Here is a 14866-nt window from a genome sequence, read left to right as displayed (position 1 = left end):
AAGGCCAAATGTTAAATTTAGACTTACAAACAATTTTTAATTGCAATTTAAAACGTCGCGCGCTTCTATAATATTTTTAACTGGTCGTTAGTCTTTAGTAATGTTTTCTCTCAGAAAGCCTATCGAAAAAGGACCGCGTTAAATCTTACGCAGTTTAGTTTTCGTCCTCAAAAGTGGTTGATCGTTTTCTACATATTTCCGTAGTTAAATGTTATAATATTAATTGCTAGTAATTTGTAACACAATGATTAAAATTACGGAAAAATAGATATTATTAAAACTATCTTCAAATTCCAATTGGCTTTTTAACATTCGCACTTTGCTTAAGACTATTTTATTTTAAGTAACTTTTCTTACTGCTCGTTATAAAGAAGAGAAAAACGAAAATAACTATTTAATGCTATATATTTGTCATTCCTAAAGATCTTTACCTTTTATCTCGTTAGTAAAATTAGTTGCAAAAAATTCCAGATTTGATTAACTGTGCGCGTTGGTAATTCGTCGTCATTTCGTTTCAGAAAATGTGTATTTTATTAAAAATATTAACTGTTATTTAATTGATTGAATCTTTCGAAAAGTATTCCAGATGTTTTTATTTTGTTGAACACTGATGACTGGAATGTAATAGCAGGCGAATTTTGGGTAAGCGCGTCAATGGACATTTATTCAAAGGGTGAAGAATACTTAGGGACTTTTCTTTATTTCCGCGCCCTAAATATTAATTTAACTTGTAGGGAGAGCTATGCATAATTAAACCCCCCAAACCGACTGACAAATTTGTTGGGTTTAGTTCCTAGGTTTTCTAGATTGTAGATAACTCCTAATTGAAATTTGAAATAACGATACGATGTTATAATAAAAATTGATTTATTGCGGGTTGAAAATAGTGACCCTTCTCGTTGGGCCACTGGAGAATTCTGCCCGAAAGGAGGCAAACAAAAAACGTGGAAAACTTCGCAAACACAATACACAGTAGAAACAGAATAAAAATGGGTTTTATTTTACGCTAGTTGAAGGTCAGAGGGACTAGGTCGTGCTGGAGCTGGTATATAGTGGGGAGCTAGGGGGAAGTACCTGTTAAGAGGGGATTAAGAAAGGGGCTTCAGAATTCGGCCCAAGAACGGTTTCTCTCTTGGATTTAAGGCTATTTTTGAAGAAAAAGGGGTCAAACACATTCCTTATAAAGTTACAAATTACACAATTATAAAGAAAAGAAGTACTAAAATTACACTAATAAATGAAATATCAAAAATTATACACTGAACTTAAATTCAAATCTCCTTCAATTCACAATGATTTCACACTCCGCCGCGAAATACGTTAGTATTTACAACACAAATATTGTCCCGATTGTTTCACTTGAGTTTTCGATTTAATTGTCCGTTGGGTAGATGTTCAATTTTAAATTTAAAACACTTAATTTATGCACAGATAAAACAAACAAAAATGGTAAATTTCACATTTTAATTTTTTATTTTATTTTTACGATTCAGTGATCTGAATTTTCACGAACTGATATCGCGTCTATCTCTAAGGGATACAGGAGTTGAATAGGTCTTCTAATTAAATTGCCATTGGAGGTTCTCAAAATGCAAGACCTCATTTGGCCGTCTCGGCCAACCAGTGTTTCTGTCACTACTCCTAATTTCCATAAGAATTTTTCTACACTTTTATCAAAAATCATCATTACATCTCCAACTTTAATTTTACATTCCTTGTTTGCCAATTTGATTTTATGCGCAGATCTTAATTCTAGCAAATATTATTTTTTCCACCTGTTCCATAACCTAGTCATTAGAGCGGAGCGATATTTTTGTCGATTGTTAAATTCAAGTTGTGTTCTGGGTGCTTTTTCATTTCTAACAATTTGAGGTGGCATACTCGTAACACGTTTTCCAATTAGAAAATGGGAAGGGGTTAAGGGTTGGGGATCATTTGATTCGTTATTTACATAAGTGATTGGCCTGGAATTTATAGCGGCTTCCGCTTGAGTTAACAATGTCTCCATTTCTACAAAGGTTAAAGCTGCTTGGCTCAAATTCTTCTTTAGAATTGATTTCGTACTCTTTACTAATATCTCCCACCATCCTCCATACCAGGCGGCCCTCTCGACTATAAAATGCCAGCTAATGCCTTTTTTGCCATAGAAGTTTAGAACTTCTTCACTCTTCAGATTAGACCAAATTTTAGCTAAGTCTCTATTTGCCCGATCGAAAGTTTTCGCGTTGTCACTGTATATTTTGCGCGGTATTCCTCTTCTCGAAATCATTCACGTCAATGCCATTAAAAAATCGCGCGCGCTCATTGACGTCACGAGCTCTAAATGAATCGCCCTAGTGACGGCGCGTGTAAAGAGACAGATGTACGACTTTTGCTTTTCTTTTTCGCCTCTCGCCGACTTGAGGTGGAAGGGACCGGCGAAGTCTACTCCGACCACTTCGAAGCTTAACGCTTGCTCAATACGATCTTGTGGGAGGGGGGCCGTGGGGGCGTCTCCTGGTTTTGCCGATTCTTTTCGACATTGAAAGCAACCTTTGACTGATTTTCTTGCGAGCTGTCTTCCAGCGATTATCCAATAGTTTTCCCGAGATTGGGTTAACGTGCTTTGTATGCCTCCGTGCATCATTTGCGTGTGGCAACGATCCATAATTAGTCTCGATAATCTTTGTTCCTTTCGAAGGATGATTGGATGTTTTGTTTCGTAGGCCATGTTAGCTTCCGTTAATCGACCTCCCAAGAGTAAGATTTGATTTCCGTTTAATAGTGGTCTAAATTCGGCAATTTTGGAATCCTTCTGTATTTTCTTGTTATTTTTCAGCGCCAAGATTTCTTTTCCAAAATCTTCCATTTGAACGCACCTTATCCAGGTATTTTCCGCGCAGTGTAATTCTTCTGTTTTAATTACTCCCTCGTACGCTTTGTTTTTCTCGACGTAGTAGTCGATGAATCGGAAGACGTATGCCGTGATTCGAAGAGCTTTGTCCAGGTCGTTCCATCTATTGAGGTTCATGATTTGATTGATACCGCGTTTTTCGGTCGTTGCGACTGCTAAAATCGTTTTTCTTTTCTCCTTCTCCACCAAAACCAGATTTGTTTCCGGTAATATGTCTTCTGGCCATTCAGATTTATCCATCTTGAGCCAGGTGGGGCCCTCCCACCATAATTTGCTTTTGGCCAATTCTTCGGCCTTAGCCCCTCTTGTTGGAATGTCCGCTGGATTATTGTTCCCTGGGCAATGCTTCCATGTTGCGGGGTCTGTCAATTTTTGAATTTCGACCGCCCTATTTTGAACGAACGGTCTCCAAACCTTTGTCGATCCCTTGACCCAGTTTAATGCGATGGTCGAATCTGACCACATGAAAATGTCCCGCTTTTCCGGTTCGAATACGCTTTTTATGTTGTTTACCAAACGAGCTCCCAGAACGCACCCCATAAGTTCCAGGCGTGGTAATGTTAAGTCATCTTCCGAAGGGTCGATCATTTTGAGTGGCGCTACCCTGGCCTTCGACGTCACCAGGGAGACTCCTATTTGGCCGTTTACCGTTACGTATCTCACGTACGCGACCGCCGCGTACGCTCTTTTGCTGGCGTCGCAAAAACAATGGATTTCTTTCCCTTTAATTTGATCAGCTTCAACTTCGTTGAGATAGTAGCGGGGTATCTTGATTTTCCTTATCTCTGGTAGCTCATTGCACCATTGTTCGAATTCGGCCGCAATTTCGCCACTCAATCTTTCATCCCATTTTGTTTTCTTCTCCCATAACGATTGAAGAATAAATTTTGCCCGGATGGTATATGGGCCCAATATACCGATAGGGTCAAAGATCTACGAGACCGCGCTGAGTGCATAACGTTTGGTGAGCTTGATGTCCTTGATTATTTCGATTAAATTTGTCAGATCGAAATTGAATGTGTCCGTGGTAGGGTCCCATTGCAATCCCAAGATTTTTTGACCGTTAGGTGGCTGAACTTCAATTTTGGTGAGTGCTTGGGGATTGCCGGCTTCGTTTCCCCACATCTGACGTAATTCTGGCGAGTTGGTCTGCCATTTCCTAAGGTGCATCTTCGCTTCACTTAAAATTTCTGACATCCGCCTTGACAGCTGGAAAGCGCTCGCGACGTTTTGGTCTCCAGCTACTAGGTCGTCGACGTATAGGCTCTCGTTGAGAAGTTTCACGGCCTTTTCATCGTAAGTGTCGTTGTATTTTCTGAGGTGATGTTTGATTGTGGCTGCTAGTAGATATGGGCTTGAGGTCACCCCGAAGGGTACCCTGGTCATTCGTAACGGCGTGAATTCGTTCTCTTTCACTTTGCCGCTTGCCTCTTCTTGAACCCATAAGAATCTGCAGGTGTCGCGTTCTTCCCTAGCCAATGATACTTGAAGGAACGCCTTCTCAATGTCGGCGACAATAGCAATGGGGTAGTTTCTGAAGCTCAATAGTAACAGGAGTAGGTCCGGGTTGAGACTTGGTCCACTGGACAGACAATTGTTTAGCGATGGCACTCCATTTTCGTGAGCGGAGCCGTCCAGAACTGCGCGCAACTTCGTTGTTTGACTTTCGGCTCGACTGACGCCTTGATGTGGCATGTAATACGTTCCTGGTTTGCTTGCCTTTTCGTCTTCAGGGACGACTTCCACGATGCCAAGTTTGAGTTGCTCGTCTATGATGTCCTTGTACGCTTGGTAGTACTCTGGGTTTTTATTGAATCTTTTGGCTAAACTTGCGATTCGTTTCGTGGCCATCGGTAAATTGTCAGGTAGGATGTCCTTCTCGGTATTCCATGGAAACTTGACTTGGTACCTCCCTTCTTCGGGATCGAATCTGATGTCTTGTTCGAATCTGTCTAAAACCTCGTTGCCTTCCGATGGTTTTTCGGGTTCTGTTTTGATTCCGATGGCTTCCAAATCCCAGAAATTTTGGACGATTTTCGTTAATTGGGAGTCTTGACATTTGTTTGTCATTACTGAGATTAAATTGTTTTTGATTTCTAACTTCTTCACGTTTGTCTTCGGGGAGCTCATAGGACCTTCGACTGTCCATCCAAAAATGGTTTCCAAGGCCACTAATTTGTTTTGTAGCCTCTCCACCTTTCCGCTGACCACTTCCCAATAATAATCACCTCCTATCAATAGGCTGATTTTTGAACTGCTGATGCTTTCTTTACTTGGGTCGTCTGCTAGGGTGATGCTCGTTTTCTTCACGAAATTCCTGATTTCTTGACAATCCTCAGTTTTCGCCCTGCAAATGAAAGGTACCGCAACGGCCTCTACTTGAATTTGTTTTCCGCAGTCTGAGACGTTTTGAACCGTTAATCGTACGATTTTCATCTTTTTCTCCTCCGCGATTTCATTTCCGAATTCTGAGATGAGGATGTTAGTTTCTCCGATGACCGGAAGTTGTAGGTTTTCGGCTACCTCACTCAGGATGAAAGTCCCTTGACTTCCATTATCTAGGACGAGTTTGAGAGTACCGGATCCGCAGTTCCTTGGGTAATCCGGGTTTTTTACGATGACTTGAGCGGTCTGTAGTAAGACGTTTCTTCGTTCGAAGTCAAAAATGGTGTTTGTACTGATGCCTTTCGGTTCCTCGGCTCTCAGTTTGTGGGATCGATTTTGCTCGCAAACCGCTTTGTTATGTTTTCTTCGGCAGATCGCGCAGTTTTGATGTTGCGAGTCGCAGTTCCGCGCCTCGTGGTGGGGTTTTAAGCAGACGTAACATCTTCTCTGATCTCGCAGAATTATCTTCTTCTCTTCGAGGGTGTAATTAGCGCAATTGAACGTCGCGTGGTCGGAGCTTTTGCAGAAAATGCAGAATAAACTTCGCTGATTAACGTTGGTTAGCAACGAGTTTGCCATGGGCGTGGAATTACGCGCGTGATCCGATCGGTGATTGGGGTAAGCATTTGATTTTCTCTCCGGCGCGCGTGATTGCGATTTTTCTTTGAAACGAGATTCCCCCAAAAGCGCGCAAGTTTCGCGGCCTTCCACTTCACTTTGCAAAAAGTCGGTGAACGCCTTTAAATTCCAGTCACCATCTTTAGAGTGTTTTCGACTATAGTCTAATCTTACGTCTTTTGGCAAGCATTCAATCAATCGAGGGCAAATAAAGGTACCACTTAAGGTGGCATCTACACCTAAACCCTTTAAGCATCTTACATTTAATTGGATCTTATCATATAAGTTTCGTAGGCCTGAAATATCGCTCGAATCCGACACTTGCTCTAAATTCATTAACCGCTTTCCATGAGTATGAATTACTAAATCCTTTCTATCAAATCTCTCTTTTAGAATTTTAACCGCCTCGTCATAATTCTCCTCGCTAGCTTTCATTCCTATTAACGCCTTTTTTGCATCACCTTCTAAAAATGAATATAAATAATTGAACATTTCTACCTTAGTGGTTTTCGGTTTGTCTTGAAATGTAGTTTGAAATGCGCTCCAAAACCCAGCCCATTCCGTGATGTCTCCGGAAAACTTCGGTAGATTTAGCGTCGGTAGTCTCGATGCTTCTTCGCGGATGACCGTAACGTTGCTGACTCCGCTCGCCCCGTTGTTTGATGGATTTGCCGATGCCTGGGCTCCGTTAGCTTTCTTCACCATCCTTTGCGCCTTTATTTTCAACAGCTCGAAGTTGATCTTGTCGTAGTAGCCTTCAATTTCGACGGCTTCTTTCTCCAGGGTCGTCGCGTCTGTAATTGTAGCTAGTACCGCTTTATCCAGATTGACCAGGATCGTCTCTTTTGATAATAGCAGCGTCAGTTGGTCTTCGATGTCTTCCACCGGTGTATTTGGATTACTGAATAATGTGGCCATTCCATTGGTTGCTTTGGTTACCGCTGTGCGCGCCGGAGTTCTTAATGACTTGTACTTTGCTACTTCCGCAGTCTCTGTTGTTTTGTCCTTATTTCCTCTCGAGTCTCCTTTTCCGTCCGCGCCGCTGGAGTTTTGCATGATTTGTTCGTTGGCCATTTTCGCTTATGACCGTCTCGATATTGATTCACTTTCACTTGATGAGTCCGTAATTGTTCACAATTAAATTGAAATCTAAAGTTCCGTATGCGTCCGTTTGTCCCGGGTTTCCGACACCATGAAGAATACTTAGGGACTTTTCTTTATTTCCGCGCCCTAAATATTAATTTAACTTGTAGGGAGAGCTATGCATAATTAAACCCCCCAAACCGACTGAAAAATTTGTTGGGTTTAGTTCCTAGGTTTTCTAGATTGTAGATAACTCCTAATTGAAATTTGAAATAACGATACGATGTTATAATAAAAATTGATTTATTGCGGGTTGAAAATAGTGACCCTTCTCGTTGGGCCACTGGAGAATTCTGCCCGAAAGGAGGCAAACAAAAAACGTGGAAAACTTCGCAAACACAATACACAGTAGAAACAGAATAAAAATGGGTTTTATTTTACGCTAGTTGAAGGTCAGAGGGACTAGGTCGTGCTGGAGCTGGTATATAGTGGGGAGCTAGGGGGAAGTACCTGTTAAGAGGGGATTAAGAAATGGGCTTCAGAATTCGGCCCAAGAACGGTTTCTCTCTTGGATTTTAGGCTATTTTTGAAGAAAAAGGGGTCAAACACATTCCTTATAAAGTTACAAATTACACAATTATAAAGAAAAGAAGTACAAAAATTACACTAATAAATGAAATATCAAAAATTATACACTGAACTTAAATTCAAATCTCCTTCAATTCACAATGATTTCACAAAGGGAAATTGCGCTACTGTTTTTAGATACTTCTTTGTTGGTTTATATTAAAAAGCTTGAACGTGGTAATTAATTTTGAACTTCTTGAGTTTCCACAAAGTTGACCAGTTAAATAATTCAGAAATTTCTCTTAAAACACTTAAAAAGAGACGACCCGATGTGAAAATCACCGATTTTGTTCAAACTCGGGTATAGTTTACACCTACATGTACCTTAAAAAAAGTGCAAGGGAAAAGTTGCGACGGGCTTTCTTTTTGCCATGTTTTTTGAAAATAACATGGGAATCTGAAGGATTTTAAGGGCCCCCCCCCCCCCTGTTAAACCTTTTAAAAAATGAAAAAAAATTAAAACTTCAAAAAAGTCAAAAATACGTTTAAATTCAATTTGGTCAAGTATTATCTTTGGCCGGTCATTTCTGATGACGATGAGCTCTTGGATAACAACCGGGAGAGTCTACTGAAATGTACGCACTTGGTAAAGGTCACGGATGAGAATTGGTGTAAATTTAAAAATTCAAGGCAAATTGTAGGAATTAAAAAAAAAGAATACGGTGAGGTATTTTTCATTTAGAATGTATTTCGCAAATTTTATTATTTTAAACGCAGTCATCTAGATGTTAAAATGAAATGTCTGAATCATTTAACCCTATTGAGGCAGCAATTTTGTAGAATCTCGGCATGTTACAGAATATTTGCTAATTACCACGCTCAACTTAAATTAAAAATAAAGCAACAAATGGGTATCTATAGACCATAGCACCATTTTCCTTTGATTAGATGTCCTTTGCGACATCTTGGTTCCTTTTCGAAAGATCCAATCAAACAAATCTCAGTCACTATAGTTCAGATATTTTCGACAATTTCCACAAATTAAAAAACCAAATGATGAAGAACTACCTAAGGGCCGTTTAGGAAATATCCCCCTGTACGTGCTGTCGTCTAACTATAAACGAACGTAATATATTTTGAATGATTATATATTTTGGAACTCGTTGATCAGCTGATGAAACACGTGGATACGCTTTGATAGAAATATGCACCGCTCACCACATTTTGGTTTCAGAAGCCGCATGAGAAACAATAGGTGGTTTTTTTTCGCTTGTCCGGGGACAAAAAGTGTAAACGTTTTACCCTAAAACGTTTTATTCGCCTGTCTCGGGGTAAGATATACCCTGTCCCGAATTTTGTTCGCTTGTTCCGGAGTATTAGGGTTATACTTTTTACTCCTCCTCGAAAGGAGGTGTAGAGGGAGTAATCTAGTTTTGTCGTCTGCTTAAATTTCGTTTCACGAAAATATGATGGGGGAACTTTTTATAAATAACCTTTAACCTTTAAATACTCCCTTTCTTCTCCAACTCGTTTTTTTCGTCAAGACAGAATTGTAGTAAAATGACGTCATATGGCTACACTTTTTAACCTGCTCAAAAAACCCAGAACAGGCGAAAAAAACACCTAATGTGTGCATTTTGGTTTTTAGTGCGACTTTTAAAACGAAAGTTTAACCACGAAATGTTTGGATAAATCTAAATATATCTAAATATCCTTTTATCGTGAGTTATGAACCACAAATAAGGTCTTGAAATTTTTAACCACATCAAGAAAAATGCACGACTGCCAAATTTACATTCCGTATAAATTGTTTAACGTTTTATTTTAAATTCTCTCTCCTAGGATTTAAAAAAAACCGGAGAAACGGTCTTCCAATGCCTTTAATTGCTGCTTTTATAGATTCCCCGATTAAATTATAACATATCTTAGTATTTTAGGGAACATCTGTTTAATTTGTTTAGGTATTTTGTATTTTTCATAATGTTTTAACTGAAAATCATAATAGAAAATATTTAAGTTACCTTTTTCGTTATAAAATATAGTCGTAAAGATGTAGGATAGTGGTATCCGAAAGATTATTCCCAGCTTCAACATCGCACCGTATTTATTTTTTTAAATTGAATATGTAACAAGCAAACCTAGCGAAAGGTTAAATCTCACTAAAGAGTAAATTCCTCTAGCCCAGAAGAATGCACTTTTCCGTTTTTTTATTTATGACCCGTGTTATCTAACTGAAGTACGCGCGCATTTTGAAGAATTGGTTTCTTGTTTTACTTGATAACCTCATAAAGAAGCTGATTAAACAATCAAAAATGAATATCAAGGATAAGACAATATTACCTTTTATTTACTACAGATAGGCCAAAAGGTAGAGGTATACTTGGAAATAACGATACAGAAAGTATGTTTACAGAATTTCATCTGGAACGCCGATTATTGTAGCACTGGAGATAAATGAATCGCTTGGACTTTGATTGATCTTATTAAACGTGCCCGTCCATAAAGTTAGTCGTTTACACTACTCGCTTTAATTGCTAATTTTAATTACAAACGTGTTAAGAAATCTCTATTATATGCAATTCATACATTTCACCAAAAGTTCATTAGAATGGTCGAAATCAGTATGGATAATACATGATATCCGCCTAGAGAGTTGAGGCTTGTAAGGACGAGTTACTTTAGTTCGCATCGGGCTTTGTAGAACTTTTGGTGGTGTTTTTTGAACTTCAAGCTCCGGAAGTGTTTAAATAAGTGTCAAAAACAGGAATAAGTTTACTAGAAAGAAATTGTAGGGAATCAGCCCAAAATCTTAATTTAAAGGATTAAATAATTTTTCAACGATTTGAAAGAATCCAAGTTAAATGTATGGACATAATTTTTAACCTAAGTAGCTCTTTTAGGGTTGATGTGGTTCGTGGAAGTTCACAAAAGTCTTGACAAGTTTTTCTCAATCGTTTTAAATTTTGTTGTGGTTTAAAGCGTCCAAATTGGTAGTTTTAGGATGTTTATAACACATCAATAACCGCGTTAATTCTTTCATTTGACGTTATATAAGTAGTATCTATAACTATCCTTGGTATATCTACTTATAATAATAATAATAATCGGTAAGGCTAATAACCAAGGCGCCACCTTAGGCCTAAGTCATCAAGTGACCTGGTAACAATGCGTAGGAGTTTGGTGGCAGCCCTTCATGCCACGCAGGCCAACAGCTCTCTACACTAACTACCACCGTTAAGCTCTACGAGTTGGAAGGGGAAACCAAATAGCTCGGGGGGGATACTCCTTTAACAAGTGGAGAGATAATTTGCAAACTCAACGCAGAAGGAGTTCCAAGTTTTCACCCAGTGGTACCAGCTGGAAACCCGGCTCCTCTTGCTGCGAGGCGAAAAAGCTAATGTAAAATAAGTTTGTAGATTTAAAGTCGAAAATAGCCAAAAACACTAAAATGGTCAAATAACCAAATCTTGGGCTCCAATTTTAAACTAAGTAAAAACGACAGCGAAGGTTTGATATTTTCGGTCAATTGATGTATCATTTTACTGAAACGCCGGCTACATTCCAGGTGATCGGTTTTTGCGTGTAAAAAGCTAATTAGGGAAGAACGTTTCAAGGAGACCACAAGATATGGAAGGCACTAGAGGGGTAGTTGCAAATAACGATGCAGAAAGTTGAAAAATATGATCTGCAACGCGCTAGTGGCTTCAACCCGGCAGATTCATGAATCGTTGGGCCCTTTCATTGTTTTATAAAACTGACCAACAGAAAATAAATCGTTTTAAGTGATATATTTTTGTAGTTTCTTAGACTTTATTATAATACTATTCTTTTATTTGTACTGTATTTATAATTACACATACTGACTATGTTCAGACGATGTGCGGTCATATTCTTGGAATTCACCCCACCTCCGGGCATGAGTCAACGGCGCAAGCTACAATCACGGCAGAAAACGTCAGTTTAAGGGGAATATAACCTGCAAAGCAATCTTTATAAAAGGCCCCTTGGAAAATTTAAATATACCTGCACAGTGGCGACACACATTTCTAAAAATTAAAATAAGAGCGGCCAGAGCTGCAAACGTTGGTGTTCCACACCAAATACCTGAGGCTATATTCCCTTTAAGGGAACCAATTGACTGATTTATTTATTAAAGGGGATAGACAGAAATGCTTAAATCATCTCAATAACATAGATTCAATTTAAGAAGGATTTTTTTGACACACGTGGTTCAAAATGTGTCACAGTTAATTTTTTAAAAACGTTAATTTTCATTCTGAAATAATATATATACTTTATTTTTAATTATATAATTGTTTCAATTTAGGTTGTGACTAGTCGATTCGTTGTAAAGTTCCTTTGTTGCCATTCAAAAGGACCCGATCACCTGTAAATAAATAAACATTTAATATTCTGAAATCTGTTCTACCTTGTGAATTGAAAGTGAAAATTTTAAATTTCTACTGGAATTAAAATTTTATAACTACAATAAAATATTACAATTTTTAAAAAGAAAATTGATAAAATTTTTAAACCGTGTTAATCCTAGTATTTTTTTCTAGATAATTTTCAGCTATATTTATGAAATAGTTTTCAACTTTCAATTATATTTTTACAAAAATAGAAGTAGTTTGATTAAAAAGCAGTGTATAATGAAAATAATGTTTTGTATATTTTTTTTACAAACGCTTTCGTCAATATCGTGAAAGCTCTAGTCGAGGGGCAAACCACTCTTAGAAAATCTGTACACCGGATTACGCTTAGATTACCACTGCCAAAGGCAGGGACTTCAAAGATTACGCGTTATCCCATTAGTACAGTCAAAAGTACGGCTCTTTTCACCGATTACGCGGAGTGATTAGCCCCTCGGCTCTAGTACAAAAAAAAGATTTACCGGTTTTAAAGAAAAGTGTAGCTCCTTTAACTCCTACTACACAAGGAAGACCATATTCTCTCGCAACCACAGCGCCTTTATTTAATGAGATTTATTAATCAGATGATTCAAATAACATTTTAATCCGTTTTTTTCTTAACAATAGAAGAGGAGCCTTACCCCACTTGAAAGAACTAACTTTTTCTGAGTAGTACAATTAAATTTTCCAGCTAAACACAACTAACGCTAAAGTAACTTAAGGAATATGCGATTTTATTGGTTCCAATTACTTGTTTTTGTACGATGCACTAAATAGTGTTCATGCGCGGACCCCGTCCCCAAAACATTCCCCGAAAATCCCCGACGATCAAAAATCAAGTCGGGGACGGTGACTGTTCGGGGATACATTTATGGAGTTTGGAGGGGATTATTTTCTTTGTTCCGACCGAATAACGACCAAACATAGTTTGTAAAAGTGAGTTACTCGTCATTTTCTCCTATCTGAGTATCTGTTTAAGAGTAGGTACCTATTTTAGTTTTGAGTGACGTGTTTTTCCAAGTTTATTTAAATTTTATTAAATTAAGTTAAATAAAGCCTTAAAGGGTCACAATATCGATAACTTAGGCATTTATTGTTACTTTAGAGTCCCCGACTTGATTTTATCCCCGTACGAACAGTAGTACTAAATAATTGTTCAGATTATGCTGTTGCCATCTTTCATCTACAAAGTATTTGCATTCGAAATTTGATGATTTGCAACAGTACGACTACAGTTTACACGAAGATAGAATTATTTGGATTTCCAAAGGCATTATTTATATTTTAATATACTTAGCTATTTATCTATACGAAATTTTTAAATATTTTTAAGTCTATCAAACTAGTTTTGTATTTTAAACAAAAAATCGCTAGTTGTTATTTGAGTAATAGCAATATAAAAACAAATATAGCGGCTCGTCAAATTTAAACTTCGTTGCATATTTAAAATAAATGTTTACCCAAAAATCGGCAACGAACCCAAATAAGGTTGTTTTTCGGTCTCCCTAAAAGTGTACACGGATTATTTCATTCCCAATTCATTGAACAAATCTGATAACCAAACTAATTAGCTTCGAGGCGTTGGATACTCATACTTTAGATTATATGTTTACTTGAAAGACCAAAGACTGTTAGTACACCACTGAATCTTTTCATTAGGCCCGACTACACGACCAATATTTATGATTTGCTGGTAATCCGCTTAACCCAGCTAGTCAACTTCAATCCATGCTGAAGTCATATCAAATCATCAAGGTTTTGGTTAAAGCCTGGTTTTATATTTAAAAAAATTAACGAAGGCAACGAACGTCAGTCCAAAAATCTCTATTCGATCTTACATTAATTTTGCTTTCCACTTCTTTTCAAAACCAGGCCTTATTTCCTTACCGCATTAATCATAGGTGAACAGAGCCATGTAATGATAAGGATGTTCGTCCATGCTCTGTGTATTTACATTTACCAGGGAATTGCTCAATTGGTTTACAATTATAAAAAGGTTGAAACGCCTACCGTGCGAAACTAGTCCTCCCAATTCCGTGGCGACACCAGCCAAAATGGGGAAGAAGGGACTCCAACCGATGTCTGTACTGAAAGCAATCAGAATCTCACCACTCTGAAAGATAAATGCATTTCAAAATTGAAATTTCGAATGAAAAAATTCGAAATGACATATTTGAAAAATTGTTTCATTGAAAATATTACTATATATTGGTGATTGATGCTTATGTCAACATCCACAAAATAAATGTTCAATTATGTATTTTAGTTATTTGAAATCTGTATACCTCTAAATGAGAAGCTTCTTCGAGACATGTAGCCACTCTTGCTATTCCTTCCACAACGCCTATGCTCACAGGAGTACCTGTGGGGACGTTAAGGGCTACATTGAAAAGTTGCAGTTAAATGACTTTAATTTCCGAAGAAAACGGTTTAAAATGTTCATTCCGTTTCATCTTCTTATCTAAGAACTGAATTTAATTTTTCACCTTTTATAACTAAGGATCCTTCGTATGTGACAGGTTTGCTATAGTTTATCTAAAATTGAAATAGCATTAGACAATGATAATATCTGACTTGATTTGGAAAATTACTAAAATAACAATAAACAAAATTATTTTACGATAGTTGAGATTGACAAAAATAAAATTATTATTTTAAATTCAGAAAAAAATTCCAAGGCCTTGCTAAGATGTAAAGTGGTCTTTTGGTTCTAATGTAGCTCTTACGAAATTGCCCTTTACTTTTGCAAGTCTACGAATCACGATAAATTTTGAATTTTATAACATTTGCGGGAATCACGAGACTATATGTAAATAAAGGTGCATCTTGTGACCTAAGGTCAAGATATCAAAACACTACATGTTTTTTAATATTTGCGGAAGGTTAGAGATTAAAATTAACCGGCCAA

At 37.7% G+C, this 14866-nt stretch overlaps 1 protein-coding gene across 2 annotated transcripts in view; it reads right to left on the bottom strand.

Moving 5' to 3' along the window:
- LOC149960354 (uncharacterized) overlaps positions 1 to 9772 on the bottom strand; it is a 65811-nt gene extending 56039 nt beyond the window's left edge. Inside the window, exon 1 of one of the 2 annotated variants that reach the window (XM_090166668.1) lies at positions 9568 to 9772. In XM_090166668.1, coding sequence (XP_090022794.1) covers positions 9568 to 9640 — 73 coding nt within the window. In that variant the 5' untranslated portion in view covers positions 9641 to 9772. The remainder of the gene's footprint in view (positions 1 to 9567) is intronic. The other variant, XM_090166667.1, reaches the window with a different exon arrangement.
- Positions 9773 to 14866: the final 5094 nt, after the last annotated feature.

Source organism: Leiobunum rupestre, chromosome 2 (assembly GCF_980474605.1).
Source record: "Leiobunum rupestre chromosome 2, qqLeiRupe1.1.hap1, whole genome shotgun sequence".
Taxonomy (NCBI): Eukaryota; Metazoa; Arthropoda; class Arachnida; order Opiliones; family Sclerosomatidae; genus Leiobunum; species Leiobunum rupestre.
This window is presented reverse-complemented; position numbering and strand designations above follow the sequence as displayed.